At 44.7% G+C, this 14678-nt stretch overlaps 1 protein-coding gene across 1 annotated transcript; it reads left to right on the top strand.

The window, feature by feature from the left end:
• The first annotated feature begins 693 nt into the window (after positions 1-693).
• Positions 694-9446, top strand: RDH12 (retinol dehydrogenase 12). Its single transcript, XM_049612604.1, has 7 exons — positions 694-761; positions 2657-2775; positions 3264-3419; positions 4085-4189; positions 4999-5208; positions 6941-7130; positions 9282-9446. The coding sequence occupies exons 1-7, from the start codon at positions 694-696 to the stop codon at positions 9382-9384; spliced, it is 951 nt and encodes a 316-aa protein (XP_049468561.1). The 3' UTR covers positions 9385-9446.
• The last annotated feature ends 5232 nt before the right edge of the window (positions 9447-14678 follow it).

Raw genomic sequence — 14678 nt, 5'->3', positions numbered from 1 at the left:
TTCTTCTGGGGGGTTCTACCTTCTCTTTCTATTTTTAAAAAATGTTTATTTATTTATTTTGAAAGAGAGAGAGTGAGTGGGGAAGGGGCAGAGAAGGGGAGAAAGAGAATCCCATGCAGGCTCTGCACTGTCAGCTCAGAGCCCAATGTGGAGCATGACCCCATGACCCTGGGATCATGACCTGAGTTGAAATCAAGAGTTGGACGCTCATCTGACTCAGTCACCCAGGCGCCCCCCTTCTTTTCTATTTTAATCACACTTGTATTCCAAGCGTCATGGGGTCTGTTGCTAAAGTTAAAAATATTCTGTCTTGCAGGAGTAGAGGTGGGCGTGGTTGGGAGAACACATTCCCTAAATAAGAGAAATAACCGAGGGTGGGGAGTTAGCCGGTAGTTGCTCTAGTTTTCCCCCATTCCCTTTGCCAGTAAGTTTGAAGTACTGCTCTTTCCTCCATCTTCTTCCCCGAGAACTACATCTCCCAGCAGGCTGTGCTCTGACAGCTCGGATTTAAATGGGATTCTGGGCTAAGCTCAGATAGAGCCTTGCTGCTGCTGAGTGCCCAGGAGTGAGAGGAACTAGAGGAGGAGAGGCAGCGTGAAGCAGCCAGGAGTTGGAGTTAGACCAGGAGCTTGAGCCAGACCTGGAGTCTAAGGTGCTTTTGCTAAAGCGGCAGCAACTAAAGAAGTTGAAAAGATGCTGGTTGTCTTGGGACTGCTCACCTCCTTCCTTTCTTTCCTGTATGTGATAGCTCCATCCATCAGGTTTGTTTTAATTCAGTAACTCATGGAATATTTTGCAAAGTCCTGGATTGGGAGCCACAGAGCTTGTAAGTAGATGAGTTCTCAGCTGCTGAAAGAAGAGAAAGGGATGGAGACTGGGGAAAGAAAGTCAGGGCAGAGAAAGCAGGAAGGAGGTAGTTATGAAACCGAGAAGGAAGCACCTGGGGCTGGGAGAGAAGGGGCTGGTTTAAATTCTGATGCTAGTGGATAGCTGACTCTATGACAGACAATCAAGGTAGGAGTGCTTGCTCTATCACTTTATTCCCTTGGGTTTCTCTGAAGGTCTCTATGTCCTTTCTTCACTGCTCCTACTCAAGGTTGCCCTGCTGGGTTACCATGGGAGGTCATTGCTGAAAGATTCATTGTTAAGTACCAGAAATTTTGCAAAGGAAACAAACTCTCTTACCTTTGAGACTACCCTCAACTAATGATTTGGGATGGCTTTTCTGCTGTGGGATTTCTGGAGGTGTCAAAGAAATGTGCTTTCTGAGTGAAAATTTTAAAAATTGCTGACAATAGGGGCACCTGGGTGGCTCAGCTGGTTAAGCATCCGACTTCGGCTCAGCTCATGATCCACGGTTCAAGCCCCTTGTCGGGCTCTGTGTTGACAGCTCAGAGCCTGGAGCCTGCTTCAGATTCATTCTCTCTCTCTCTCTCTCTCTCTCTCTCTCTCTCTCTGCCCCTCCCCCACTTGTGCTCTGTCTGTCTCTCTCTCAAAGATAAATAAACATTTAAAAAAATGCCGACAATAAAGAAGATAAATGAACACATCAGAAACAGAGTGTTGCTCTAGGTCCTGGCATAGAAACCAGGTTTAAGTTCTAATTTTGCCACCATTAGCAAATGACTTGAACTTCTTTGACCCCCGTCTTCTCCTCTGTAAAAGGGGAATACTAACAGAATGAGAGGATTAAAATAAGTTCTCTAGGGGCGCCTGGGTGGCTTGGTCGGTTAAGCGTCCGACTTCGGCTCAGGTCACGATCTCGCGGTCGGTGGGTTCGAGCCCTGCGTCGGGCTCTGTGCTGACAGCTTGGAGCCTGTTTCAGATTCTGTGTCTCCCTCTCTGTGTGACCCTCCCCCGTTCATGCTCTGTCTCTCTCTGTCTCAAAAATAAATAAACGTTAAAAAAATAAAAATAAAAATAAAATAAGTTCTCTATGGAAAGTGCCTAGCCTAGTGCCTAGTGCCAGTCAGATGATGCTTAGGAAATGTTAGTTCTCCCCTGTTCCCACCCTCTTTTTCAGAACTTGTCAAGTCAACTTTATGTGAAAGGATGTTCTCTGTACAGATGTCTGAACAAAAGAGGTTTCTGTCTGTGTGCTGATGGCTAGAATGGAATTTCTAGTAGGATGGCAGAAAGCCTCTGAAGATGTCAGCTCTCTAAAACTGGAAAGCAGCCCAAGAGCCATATATGTATATGGGAACTCTTGAAGTGCTGTTAATCAATTACTCACTGTTGATGCTTATTGAAGACCTAGGGCTCAGGACCATTGATTCTACTAATGCTCATCATGCATATGTTTTGAATGCAGGTTAGAGGAGGAAGCTGACCTCTGGGAACCTCTAGAGATAAAAGCTAGGTATCTGTGTTATCTAACAAGGAAGGTCTCCGTTGGCCCTGGCTCAAGAGCACTTATTCACTTCGTCCAAATGATCATTTGTAGTTTCTGGGCACATGATCTTACAACCTGAGCCAATGAGCAGGATACCTAGTGGGAAAAGAGTGTCCCCTAAAGATTCACTTTTTTGGGTCTCCTGACGACAACTTAAAGAAATTTCTCTTTGAGGATGGATGGATTTTATGTTGATCTCAGTCTGGAATTGGGAAGGATAATGCATGAATGCTTTTGTTTTCCTTTTGTTTCCCTTGCCTCTAGGAAGTTCTTTGCTGGTGGGGTTTGTAGATCAAATGTGCAACTTCCTGGGAAGGTAGTGGTGATCACTGGCGCCAACACAGGCATTGGCAAGGAGACGGCCAGAGAACTCGCTCGTAGAGGCAAGTCCTTCCCCTTCTGTGTTCATAGGACAGTGCCTCCTGCCTTTATCACTGGGGATTCTGTCCACATTTCCTTGTCTTTCCTCCTGGGCTTGGAGGTTCTGGTCAGAAATTCAAGGAACCTGGGATTCAAGTCCAGCTCTGGCACCAACTTACTCTGTACCCTTAAACAAACCTTCTTCCCTTCTCCTTCCCTATTGTATAAGGGAAATAATGACGTCCATGTAAATATTGCTCAAATCAGCTATTCTAAAGGTAGATACCAAGCCACATTAAATACCAGAGTGTAAAAGCCAGGGTTCCCAGCCTAGGGTTAAGCTGACAGCAAAGGGTCTGAGTAGTTCACTTGTGAGAACCCTGAGATGGCAATATAGCCACTCACTGTTTAGGGATGGCTAGGAGAATGTTCTGTCCACCGGTCTCAAGCTCACATCCTCTTTTTCAGCCTAGGGTTTGAACATGTTGCCCTGTCTTTGTTTTGGCCCCAGGAGCCAGAGTATATATTGCCTGCAGAGATGTACTGAAGGGAGAGTCTGCAGCCAGTGAAATCCGAGCTGATACAAAGAACTCCCAGGTGCTGGTGCGGAAACTGGACCTATCTGATACCAAATCCATCCGAGCCTTTGCTGAGGGCTTTCTAGCAGGTAAGGCCCCTGTGAGTAGACAGAAAAGCAGGAAACTGGGTGTGGGACTGATTGCTCCACCCTGTATCATCTGTGACCTTTACATCAGAACCACCATCGATCTCACTGGACAGGTTCTGCCACATGAACCAGCAGGGCAAGGAATTGGTGGTGGACAAGCTGGGCAGGATCCTTATCATCTTTTTCCTCAGCAATGGGAATGCTGGGCTCTCTGTCTGGGCTTGCACCTTGGCATCAAGGTGTGGCCCTGATGCCACTCTCTTTTCTCATCCTGAGAATCAACCTTCTGTGCCACAGGCACTAAATGAAGTTGTGCTGCTGCCACCATTTTGGAATGTTCCAGTCTGTTGGAAAATGACTACCTTTTACCAAGGACTATGAAATCCATGCAAGACAGGGACTATGTCTGTCTTGTTTTATGACTGGGTGTCCAGCGCATAGCTGAGTGAGCCTAGCCCAGAGTTAGTACTTAGTACACATTTGCTAAATGAATGAATGAATGAACGTCCAGGCAGATATCAATAACTAAATTTAGAAATCCAATGACCGTGGTTATTGAATATCACTGAGATAGGTTGAAGGGAAAGAAGCAAATACTCAGGATTACAACAGGCAGCTAGTGGGCTCCTTGCTAACTTCAGGGTCTCCTTGGTTATACTTTATAGAGGAAAAGCAGCTCCATATTCTGATCAACAATGCAGGGGTGATGATGTGTCCATATTCTAAGACAGCTGATGGCTTTGAAACCCACCTGGGAGTCAACCACCTAGGTAAGTATTTTTGAGTGACTGGAAAGCAAGAAAACCCCATCTTGTTTTCTGTAGGGAGATGACCCTATACCACTACTGAGAATCTCTAGTGAGCTTCATAGAGTTGGGGGTTTTGTTTACTATCCTTCTCCTGACCAGTACAAAAAGTGAGATCCTCCTACTTATACCATTAAGAAGCCCCAAAACTTGGAGACACCAGGAAGAAGAATGTCATTCTTGGATGGGGCCGTGGTAGTGCAAGCCTTCCCATGCAGGGCCAGGCATGCAGGGTGCAGGAATCTGTGTTTGGCTGGAGGGGGTCACATTTATAACTAAGGACCAAGCAAGTCAAGGGGTAGGCTACAGAGGAGGCAGATCTTGAGGGTCTGAGGTATGAATAAGGCTGGGGTTCAGGGTTCATGGCTCTAGTGAGGAGTTCATGGAACACGTTCTCTGGTCCTAGGCAAATACTTTAACCTTACTATTCCATCCTTCCTTCTGTACATAAATGTATTTGGGCCCTCAGTTGTGTGATCATGGCCAGAGGGTGATTGGAAGCCATCAGGAGGCATTTCTCCTGACTGGGACAGGGCAGAGGGACAAATAAATACAGATCAAGTCTATATTGCCTTGCCTATAGTCTAGCTCTGGCCCTTGCCTTGAGGAATCCACTCACTCTGACTGATCATTTGCACTGAGTTATCACAGCATCTAAATTTGTTCATGCCCAGAAGATAGGGAGTTAATGCTGAAGTCCTATCATCAGCTCCCACCCCTAAGCCTGAGCTGTCACCCCACTCTTCAATCTCCCCTGCTGGCTCTCCTCACAGGCCACTTTCTTCTTACCCACTTGCTCCTGGAGCGGCTGAAGGAGTCCACTCCTTCACGGGTGGTGAACCTGTCATCGGTAGTCCACCACGCTGGCAAGATTCGCTTCCATGACCTCCAGGGTGAGAAGCGCTATAGCCGAGGTTTTGCTTATTGCCACAGCAAGCTGGCTAATGTGCTTTTTACTCGTGAGCTGGCCAGGAGGCTCCAAGGTAAGTCTGGAGAAAGGGCCAGGGTTAAGATGGCAAACGGACTTCCATTTAGATTAGAGGTTCTGTTTAGATTAGAGGTTCACAGAAACTTGCGAAGTCAAGATATCAAACATGCGCATTTCAATGGTAGCTTTACACACTAAGGTGAACAAGGTCATAAACAGACTAAAAATAATTCTTGTTCCTGGGAAACTTAAAATTGAACAGGGGTTAGGAATCTATAAAGTTACCTTTCATTTATGTCACATCTTTTCTCCTATTTACCATCTTATTTGACTTTTCACAGCAACCTCTTGTAATAGGCAGGGCAGGTACTCTTATTACTATTTTATGGATCCAAGCTGAGGTTTCAAGAAGTGGCTAGCCCAAGGTTACATGGCAAGTGGAGGAGTCAGGACTGGAATATGGGTACTCTGGTTTAAATCCAGGGTGCTTCCTTCTGTGTGTGCTATTTGCCTTGAGGTTCACATGGTGAGCTAAGCTACAGGGCTGCCTCTACCTAGAGTCAGAGAGACCAGATTGGATTTTGGCCCCCTGGGTCTGAGCTCTTGGTGTACCACATATGATCCACCTGTGTATATGTGCATGTCCCTTTAATTTCCCCTGACTTCATTCCCTCAGCTGTAAAATGAGGTGAGGCTTCACTTAATCCTATGATTCTGTGCTCCCCTGAAGTTTTTGCTGAGCTGCTGGCTTTGACATCTGCAAACCTGGGGGACCATTTGCCACAGGGAATACACCAGAGTTTGGGAACAATGGTATTTACTATCAGAATACAGAGGGTAGAAGAATAGGGTAATTATTAGAAGAAACAATAATAATGACAATAATAATTGAGAGTTTTGTGTGTGCCATATATTATACATGTCTAAACTCATTTAATACAACATACCTATGAGGTAGGTGCTATTATTTTCCCCCACTCCACAAATGAAGAGATAGATATATCTCACTACAGATATATTAAGAAACTTGACCAAGAAAGTTTCCTAGCTGAGCCAGGATTCAAATGCAGATAGTCTGGCTCTAGAGTCTATGCTCTTTATTCTTCCTCAGAGTTCAGACCTTGGCCCTGCAGCCTATTAGGTATGACCGTGGGCAATTTACTCAACTTCTTTGTGACAAGAGTTCAGTTATGTCAACTGTAAATGGGCACCTTACAAGACTCATGGAGAATTACATGAAATAATACATGTAAAGCAGGCAGCATAGCCTTTGCACATAATAAGTACTAAAGATAGTAGAGGTACCAGTGGTGTCTTGGGACCATGTTAACCTCCATTATCTCTATCAATACCCCTCAAAGTACCCTCCCCATAAAATGTGCTTGCTCAACAATTACAGCTCAAAACAAGTTTCCAGCCTCCTACCTCCCAACAAGTCGCTTCCCCTAAGCTCCTTCTATAGAAATTTCAAAGATACTACTATCCATAATTGATACTACTACTCCTACTACTACATGTGGTTGTTTCTACTATTAATACTTAAGCCACAGAGTAAAAGTGGCATTCAAATGGAAGGATCTTCAATCAAGAACTCCTTGTGGAACATAGAAGGCTGAGAAGGCTATAGATGTTTCTGGAAGAGATAGATTCTACTTGGCTGGGAGAGGTACCTTCTGAACCCGGGGTTTTGTTCTCTGAGTCCCTTCTCATTTGTGCATTTTTTTCACAGGAGATGAACTGTTGGGCTCCGATGTGTCCCTGGGCTAACTGTGCTTTCTTTGCCCCAGGCACAGGGGTCACAACCTACGCTGTGCACCCAGGCGTGGTCAGCTCTGAGCTGATCCGGCACTCCTTTCTGCTGTGTCTGCTCTGGCGGATCTTCTCCCCCTTCGTCAAGTCGGCACGGGAGGGGGCACAGACCAGCCTGCACTGTGCCCTGGCTGAGGGCCTGGAGCCATTGAGTGGCAAGTACTTCAGGTGTGTGGAGGCGGCACGGGTTTTCTCCACCAGTTTGTATGTGGTAAGGCACAGGGCTCCCTGGGCTCTGCACCCTGCGCTAGTGGCCAAGTTTGTGCGTGATAATGGAATCCAGGTTTAGGTTGGGCCTGCACACCAAATGCTGTTACTTTTCCAAGGGAGCTTACATTAGAAACTTGAAAAGAGCTGCTTTTATGGTTCTGTTTTATAACTGTGTGCCACATTTTCAGTAAGTTTTGTGGCTTTCTGAGGGCCGTCAGACTGTCCCTGTTGGTTATGCTTTGGAAAGAACATCCAGAGGGCTTCCTCTGGATCCTTTTTCTCCTCCTTGAAGTTTTTGGCTGACTTCTTTAATAAATTCTTTAATACAACTTAGCACAAAGCGCTGGGGCAAGGTTACCTCTCCCCATTGTCCCCCAATGCTGCCAAGAGTGGTACTATCTGTTGGAATAACAGAAATAGACATTTCACTGTTGAGTCTTGCCACAAACTCAATGGGAATTCAGATGTTGGGAATAAAAGGAAGGGCAAGATTCAGTCTCCTTCCCATTCCATGGCTTGAACCATCCCAGTCTGCTATTCTTTCCTGTTTGCTGAAAGCTGCTGATTGGTACACCATTTATTAAATGAAGCATTGGCAATGACCTCAGTGCCCAACAGTAGAAGAATGGATAAATAATAGCTAATGTTGCTTAAGCTCTTGAAAGTGTTTGGTACTCTTTTTTTTTTGTTTGTTTGAGAGAGAGAGTGTGTGCACACGAGTGGGGGAGAGGGTCAGGGACAGAGAGAAAGAGAATCTTTTCTTTTTTTTAAGTTTGTTTGTTTGTTTATTTATTTATTTACTTATTTATTTAGAGAGCATAAGCAGGGGAAGGGGTAGAGAAACAGGGAGAGAGAGAATCCCAAGCAGGCTCTGCACTGTCAGTGCAGAGCCTGACACAGGGCTTGAACCCAAAGTCTTGGAACATAACCTGAGCCAAAATCAAGAGTTGAATGGTCAACTGTCTGAGCCACCCAGGCACCCCCAAAACAAAATACTATTTAAAGAAAAACACCATGAACACTGTGTTCTGCCCCCACCTCCCAATCTGTCTAGCTTCCAGTCCCCTGTTCCCTCCAAAAGAGAACAGGGTACTTAGTCTGGGGTTCATGGGGCACAAGTGGGTCCATGGATAGAATTCAAGGGGTCTGTGAAGTTGGACAGGAAGGTAATTACATCTTCATTTTCACTAATCTCCATCTGAAATTTGACATTTCACTTTGATAACCAATGTCGGCCATCACCTTCTAGAGTAGCAGGGATACCTGTGACTTTGTCACCAATAAAACTAAGTATTTTCACATCCCCTGGCAGTTGTTGCAGGTGTCTCACGATGTCACTTCTGCTCACTGCCACTTTACAAGCAGGTGGCTGTCGGCCCCAGCACTAGCTCTTGTTACAGAGCACATTAACAAAGGAGCCTGTGGATCACTTTACCACGAAGCTGTTTTTAAAATATTTTATTTCATTTCATTTTATTTATTTTTTAATTATTTTTAACATTTATTTATTTTCAAGAGACAGAGAGAGACAGAGTGTGAGTAGGGGAGGGGCAGAGAGAGAGGGAGACACAGAAACCAAAGCAGGCTCCAGACTCTGAGCTGTCAGCACAGAGCTCGACGTGGGGCTTGAACCCACCAACCGCGAGATCATGACCTGAGCTGAAGTCGTACGCTTAACCGACTGAGCCACACAGGCACCCCTGTTTTTAAAATATTTCAAAACTGAATTTCAATACAATTAGTTCCTTTTCATCCAAATATTTTATACATTTAGAAATATATTCTGGGGGCGCCTGGGTGGCTCAGTCGGTTGAGCATCCAGCTCTTGATTTTGGCTCAGGTCATAATCCCAGTGTCATGGGATCAAGCCCTACTCAGGCTCTGCACTCAGCATGGAATCTGCCTAGGATTCTCTCTCTCTCTCTCTCTCTCTCTTTCTTTCTCTGCCTCTCCACCCTGCTTGTTCTCTCTGTCCCTCTCTAAAATAAAATTAAAAAAAAAAAACATTTTTAAAGCAAAAAAGAAATATATTCTGATAAAGAGGCCAAAAACTTTTCCAGACTGTCCATTTCCACTCCTGGACGTTCATGCTGTTTCTCTGCCCTCCAGTGACTGCAAGAGGACCTGGGTGTCTCCAAGGGCCCGAGATAACGAAACAGCTGAGCGCTTGTGGAATGTCAGCTGTGAGCTTCTAGGAATCCAGTGGGAGTAGTGCTGATGGAAGAGCCACAGCTTTATCAGGCCTAGTCCACATCATACTGAAACAGGACCAAGGAAAAGGCCAGTTCTGAAGGGTTGTCCTCCTGGTTGGCTGCTGTTGAGGATCCTGTCCTGCTCCGATTCTCCTGTCTCTTCTGGAAAACTTTGCACACCCAACTCTCTTGTGAGGCTGTTCCATGGCACAAGATGTTCACACCTATAGAGAATTCTTCCCCAAGGCTTGCAGAGTCAGCTGCCCTCTCCAGGCAGGAGGGCTGCACAGATGCCAGGCTGGGCACAAGGATGGCAGAAGAGCCTGGAAAATTAGGTCAGTTTCCTCACCAATACCAGAAATGCCAGCAAGCATGCTCAGCTGAGGTGACAGGAGCGTCAGCGTTATACACTGTATTTCCAGGGACTATAGACCCAAACTCTGGACTGATCTCTCTTTGAGATACTAGTCACAACTCCGGAGTCTGGACCAACTCAGGAAAATCATGGCTAATCCTTGGCCAACTTTAGTTTCTTTCTCTGATCATCCTGGAGCCACTGCATGAAGCTGGGCCCTCCCATTTTCTTTTTCTGGTTCTTTTTAAGAAGTTAAAAAAAATTTTTTTTTTGCTAGGTTTATTAAGATATAATTAACATATAATACTGAGTAAGTTTGGGCTTTCTCATTTTTGAACATGTAGATAGTTTCCTTCTACAAAGTTGCCTTTACCTAAATTTGTAGAGAAAATAAAGTCTGTGCATTCATCTTATTGCCTTATTTATTTTGTCAGGGTAGCAAGGGAGAAATGCAACAAAGTGGGGAAGCCAGTCTTCTAGTTTAGTGAGTAGTATCTCACCCAACCAACCATAATCTTCTAATATCACATCTGAGTGCAAAATAAGATGGTTCAGTTGGGTATTTTCTCCAGTTTCTTCCAGCTCTCCGATTTTATCACAGAACATGTAACAGAAGGGATTTAAATCACACAGATGCTGATATCCCCTACAGATTAAGGTCAGAGGTAATATAGGATTTCTTTTAGTTTGATACATAGATTTAGAAAAACCAAGCCCTCATAAACCCTTGACCAAAAATCGCAGCTGATGTCTCTCCTCGCCTCCCTTGCTCTCTTATGCTGTGTTTCCGGGCCACCTGCTGCTTCTCTCAAGTGCTGAAGTTCACCAAGAAGAGGCAGGTGCAGATGTGCCCCATCTGTCAGCTAATTGACACAGGAAATCATGTTATTGGTTCTAGTTTTAAAGCATCCAAAGGGCCTCTGGATGACAAAAATACCCTTTCCTTCCATAGCAAGGAGACTTTTCAAAAAACCTTTTTATTCCTTAGATTTTCAAGTAGATAAAAATGTAACAAGTAGTATGAATCCCCATGTACCTACCCATCATCCAGCTTCAACAGTAACTTTTGCCAATCTTTTTTTGTCTATTTCCTCCATGACATTTTTTTCTGGAGGTGACATGGAATATTCTCAAGCACATTCCAGACATTGTACATTCGCCCATAAATAATGTGCATATCCAAATAAGAACCTTTGTTTTTTACAAAACCACAATGCCGTTTTCACTCCTGAGAACATTAATACTTTTTGAATATAAGTTAATTCTTGGAGTTCAAGTTTCCCTCGTTGTCTCACAAATGTCTTCTTACAGTTGGTTTGTGCAAATCAGGGAAAGAGAAATGGTCCTGAAAAAAAGAGGAAGCTTTTCTTTCCTGAAGCCCCAGCAAATCTCCTTGTGCCTCATTGGCCTGAATGGATACTACAGATGGGCTATGTTAATTGGCTTAAGTCAGTCATTATCCACACCTGAGCTGGGGGCCATCCCGCCATCCCCACCCAATGGGGAAGAATAGTAGCTAACATACAGCACTTACATTAATTAGGATTAGCTGCCCTCACACGAACTCTCTATTTTTATCTCCATTTTACTGATGAAGCACAGAGAAGTTAAGTAGTTGGCCAAAGTTCATACAGTTGATAATTGGTGGAATGGACCCCCCCCACCCATAGTCTGACTCCAGGATCTGCTCTCTTAATTGCTATGCTGTATTGCTTCCCATGGTGGGAGAAGCAAAAAATTCCAAGGAAAAATCTGGGAACATGAAGGGGCAAAGGGGTGGGTGGGGGGATAGTACTAGGGAAGCAACCAATATATGCTTGCTATTGGGACCTACAGTCTGTGCTCATAGGCTGTTGGGTCTGATGAAAAGCCTGGTGAAGACTGGAGGGGAAAAAAGAGAGGAAAAAAACAAAACAAAACAGCCAAAGGTCACGCAAGGGTAGGAGGCAAGGCTGGTGAAGAGCATTGCAGGGCATGGATGATCCTGGATGTCTCTTCTGGGCTGCAGGAACAAGCATAAACCAAAAAGCAGGAGTGTGGGCTGTGGAAGGCAAGCGTGCAGAGCTGCTCTCTGCACAGTAAGGAGAACAAGCAGACAATGGGTATGAGAGCAAGGACTCCCATCTGTGTGCTAGTTTAAGCACTAATAAGCATTGGCACATTGAAGCAAGAGGGGTGGGCTTGGGGTGGGACACTTATGCACTTCAGAGGGGGCTGGCTGTAGGTAGAAGAAACAAAACCAGGTATGAGCTACAAAGAGTTGGTTCCAATTACCACATCTAGGCAACACTGGTATTGGTGGTACACGGTTCGTGAGTAAACCCGCTCCCAAGGCTGGGTTCCTCCACTATCACTCATTCAAGTATAGCCATTTTTATTAAATTGGAGTCTTCTTTTTCAGAGGGACATCTTTTTCAGAGAGACAATGCTAACACATTCAAAAGATTGTTCCTAAAAATACACGGAATCTTTACATTATGTGTGTTTGGAATCCTTTGGGCTATTACATTTTATAAACTTTTCACGTTTGCCAGGTTACTTGCTAGTATGATTGGCTTGATGAAGGTTATACTACTCTTGATTTGTGTCAAATATCTGAAATCTGAAAAACCTCTTTGTACATTTTCTAAGATACTCAGAGACCATGGGGCCAATTGCGGGGGGCAAGGGGGCTTTTAGCCTCAATCTGGAGTACAGAGGTTGGGTATTGGTACTCTAACAGCAAGGGAGCAGAACCTAGAACTCAGGGCAAGACAGGCAGGTTGAATATAAGATCCTCAGGGTCTAATGCTAGGAGGAACCTGGGTGAGCTGGGGAGACAGATGAAAGCAATTTGCATGAGAATCTGGCACCCAAAAGGAAAGGACTTTGCTCCCCTCAAGCCTAATGGCCTTAGGAACTTTGGGGGCTGAGGGCTGACCTTAAGGTCATGGTGTCTGGTGGAGAAATTCTTTCTCTTAACTTTTGGACTTGGGGGGCAAGGGGGGGCATTCCCTGCATTGTTATCTAACCCTGGTCTCTGGAAAACATGGAAATTACTCCAGTGCAACTCCCCTAATTATAACCTCCATACTATCCCTTCCTTCCTGAAGAATGACTCTACTTGAAATGTGCATTATTTCCTGCCATCCTTGGCATGTGGCACAGCTCTCAGCCAGCTCAAAGTGGCAGAGGGCTCAGGGCAGTTGCTCCTAACCACAATACTACACTGCCTCTCACTTAAAGAAACCTGTGAAGTGTTATTTGGTCAGGGAAAATATTTTCAATCTGAAGTTTTCTATCCTATTTCAGATAGTTGGATGCATTTGTGCCTAACACCAAATATATGAGAACTGAACAGCAAAGAATGCTAAAAATGAGGGAAAAAATTAGGTGTGTATATTGATTTACATGTTGTTGGTATTTTCATAATATAAAACGATAGTTGTTCCCCTTGTTCGGATCCAGACTCAACCATTTCTCGTGGCCTTCAGGTGCTCCTGTGAGACACAACCTCTCTCAGCCCTACTTCTCTGTAACTGCCATGTGCTCAGACTTCATCGTGCCTCCATATAGGCTCCTGCTCAACACCAGAAGTTTTGTCTAGTCTGTTCAACCTGGACAAGGAACAAGTGGCAGCCCTGGCCTCCTGTCATCTTTTTAGAAAGACTTGTCCCAAGTTACCAACCAAGCAAGGGAAAGGCCCTGGCCCAGCACAAACAACACTGGGAGTGGATGGGTTAGCATCATTCAACCTCCACTTCTCAGTTTCTCCCATGACCACAGAGGCCATTTTCCTTCCACTTTACTCATGCTATGGATATGCCTTCCTGCCTGGCAGAGTGCCCCTCAGGATACGGGAGACAAGATCCTGTGGAGGAGGACTCAGGGATTACAGTCATCCCGGACTTCTCTGCCCTGAGGTGCTTCTCTAGCTGCTCCAGGCCCACTGCCTTCATGATCCTGGCTTCTGTTATGCTTGGAAACCCTTACTTAGCCTAGCCCAGGTGTGGAAAATTTTTCCCTTTGACTCAACTGAGACTGGCCTAAATTTCATAAAGATGAAACCTGTCTGGGAAACTAGAGGAAAAGGAAACCAAAGAAACATAAAAGTCAAGAAGCAAACAGTTCCAGGGCACAGATGACCTAAGTGATGACTAGCTGTCACAGATTTTGGCTGACACCTAGCCCTTGTCCAACTCAGCTCTGTACTCCGTGTTGCTATGCCTCTGAGCCTTGGCAGACACACCGTGTGTATTTGGCCTATTTTGGTTACAAGCTAGACGTCCATTTTGAGCAAGCTTAAGCCAAAAAGCAGAATAGTTTGCTCATAAATTCAAGGAAGGGTTGGATATGAATAGTGGGAAAGGGCAGGGATGAATCTCAGAAATAACCAGAACTCAAGCATCAAGTATCACCATGCCTCCTTCTCTACAATATTTGCTTTCCTTTGGATGTGGACTTCACTTCAGAGTTAAGTGGCAAGAAGCTTGACTGTTGAAAACTGTCAAGCCTCACACCTCGTGGAGTCCATCATTAAAGAGACACTGCAGCAATTTTCTATATTTCGTATTAAAAGAACCTCAGGTTTGGCAGGGGTCAGATGCTCACACATAGTATTTAGCTATGGTAAGGGGGAAGAGTCATGTAAGGATGTGACAAATGTAGAGGTGGCATTTCACATCAATGAGAAAAACATGGACTATTCAATAATGTAAGACAAATAACTATCTAAATGAAAACATAAGGTTAGATTCTCTATTTCACACAAAAAAAGCAAAAATATTAGAAGAAAATGTAGGAGAATATCTTTAAGCCCTTAGAATAGGGAAGGCCTTTTTATTTATTTATTTATTTATTTTTTAACGTTTATTTATTTTTGAGACAGAGAGAGACACAGCATGAACGGGGGAGGGGCAGAGAGAGAGGGGAACACAGAATCGGAAGCAGGCTCCAGGCTCTGAGCCATCAGCCCAGAGC

Source organism: Panthera uncia (genome assembly GCF_023721935.1).
Source record: "Panthera uncia isolate 11264 chromosome B3 unlocalized genomic scaffold, Puncia_PCG_1.0 HiC_scaffold_1, whole genome shotgun sequence".
Classification (NCBI taxonomy): Eukaryota; Metazoa; Chordata; class Mammalia; order Carnivora; family Felidae; genus Panthera; species Panthera uncia.
The sequence above is the reverse complement of the archived record's forward strand: the minus strand, read 5'-3'. Positions and strand labels throughout refer to the sequence as shown.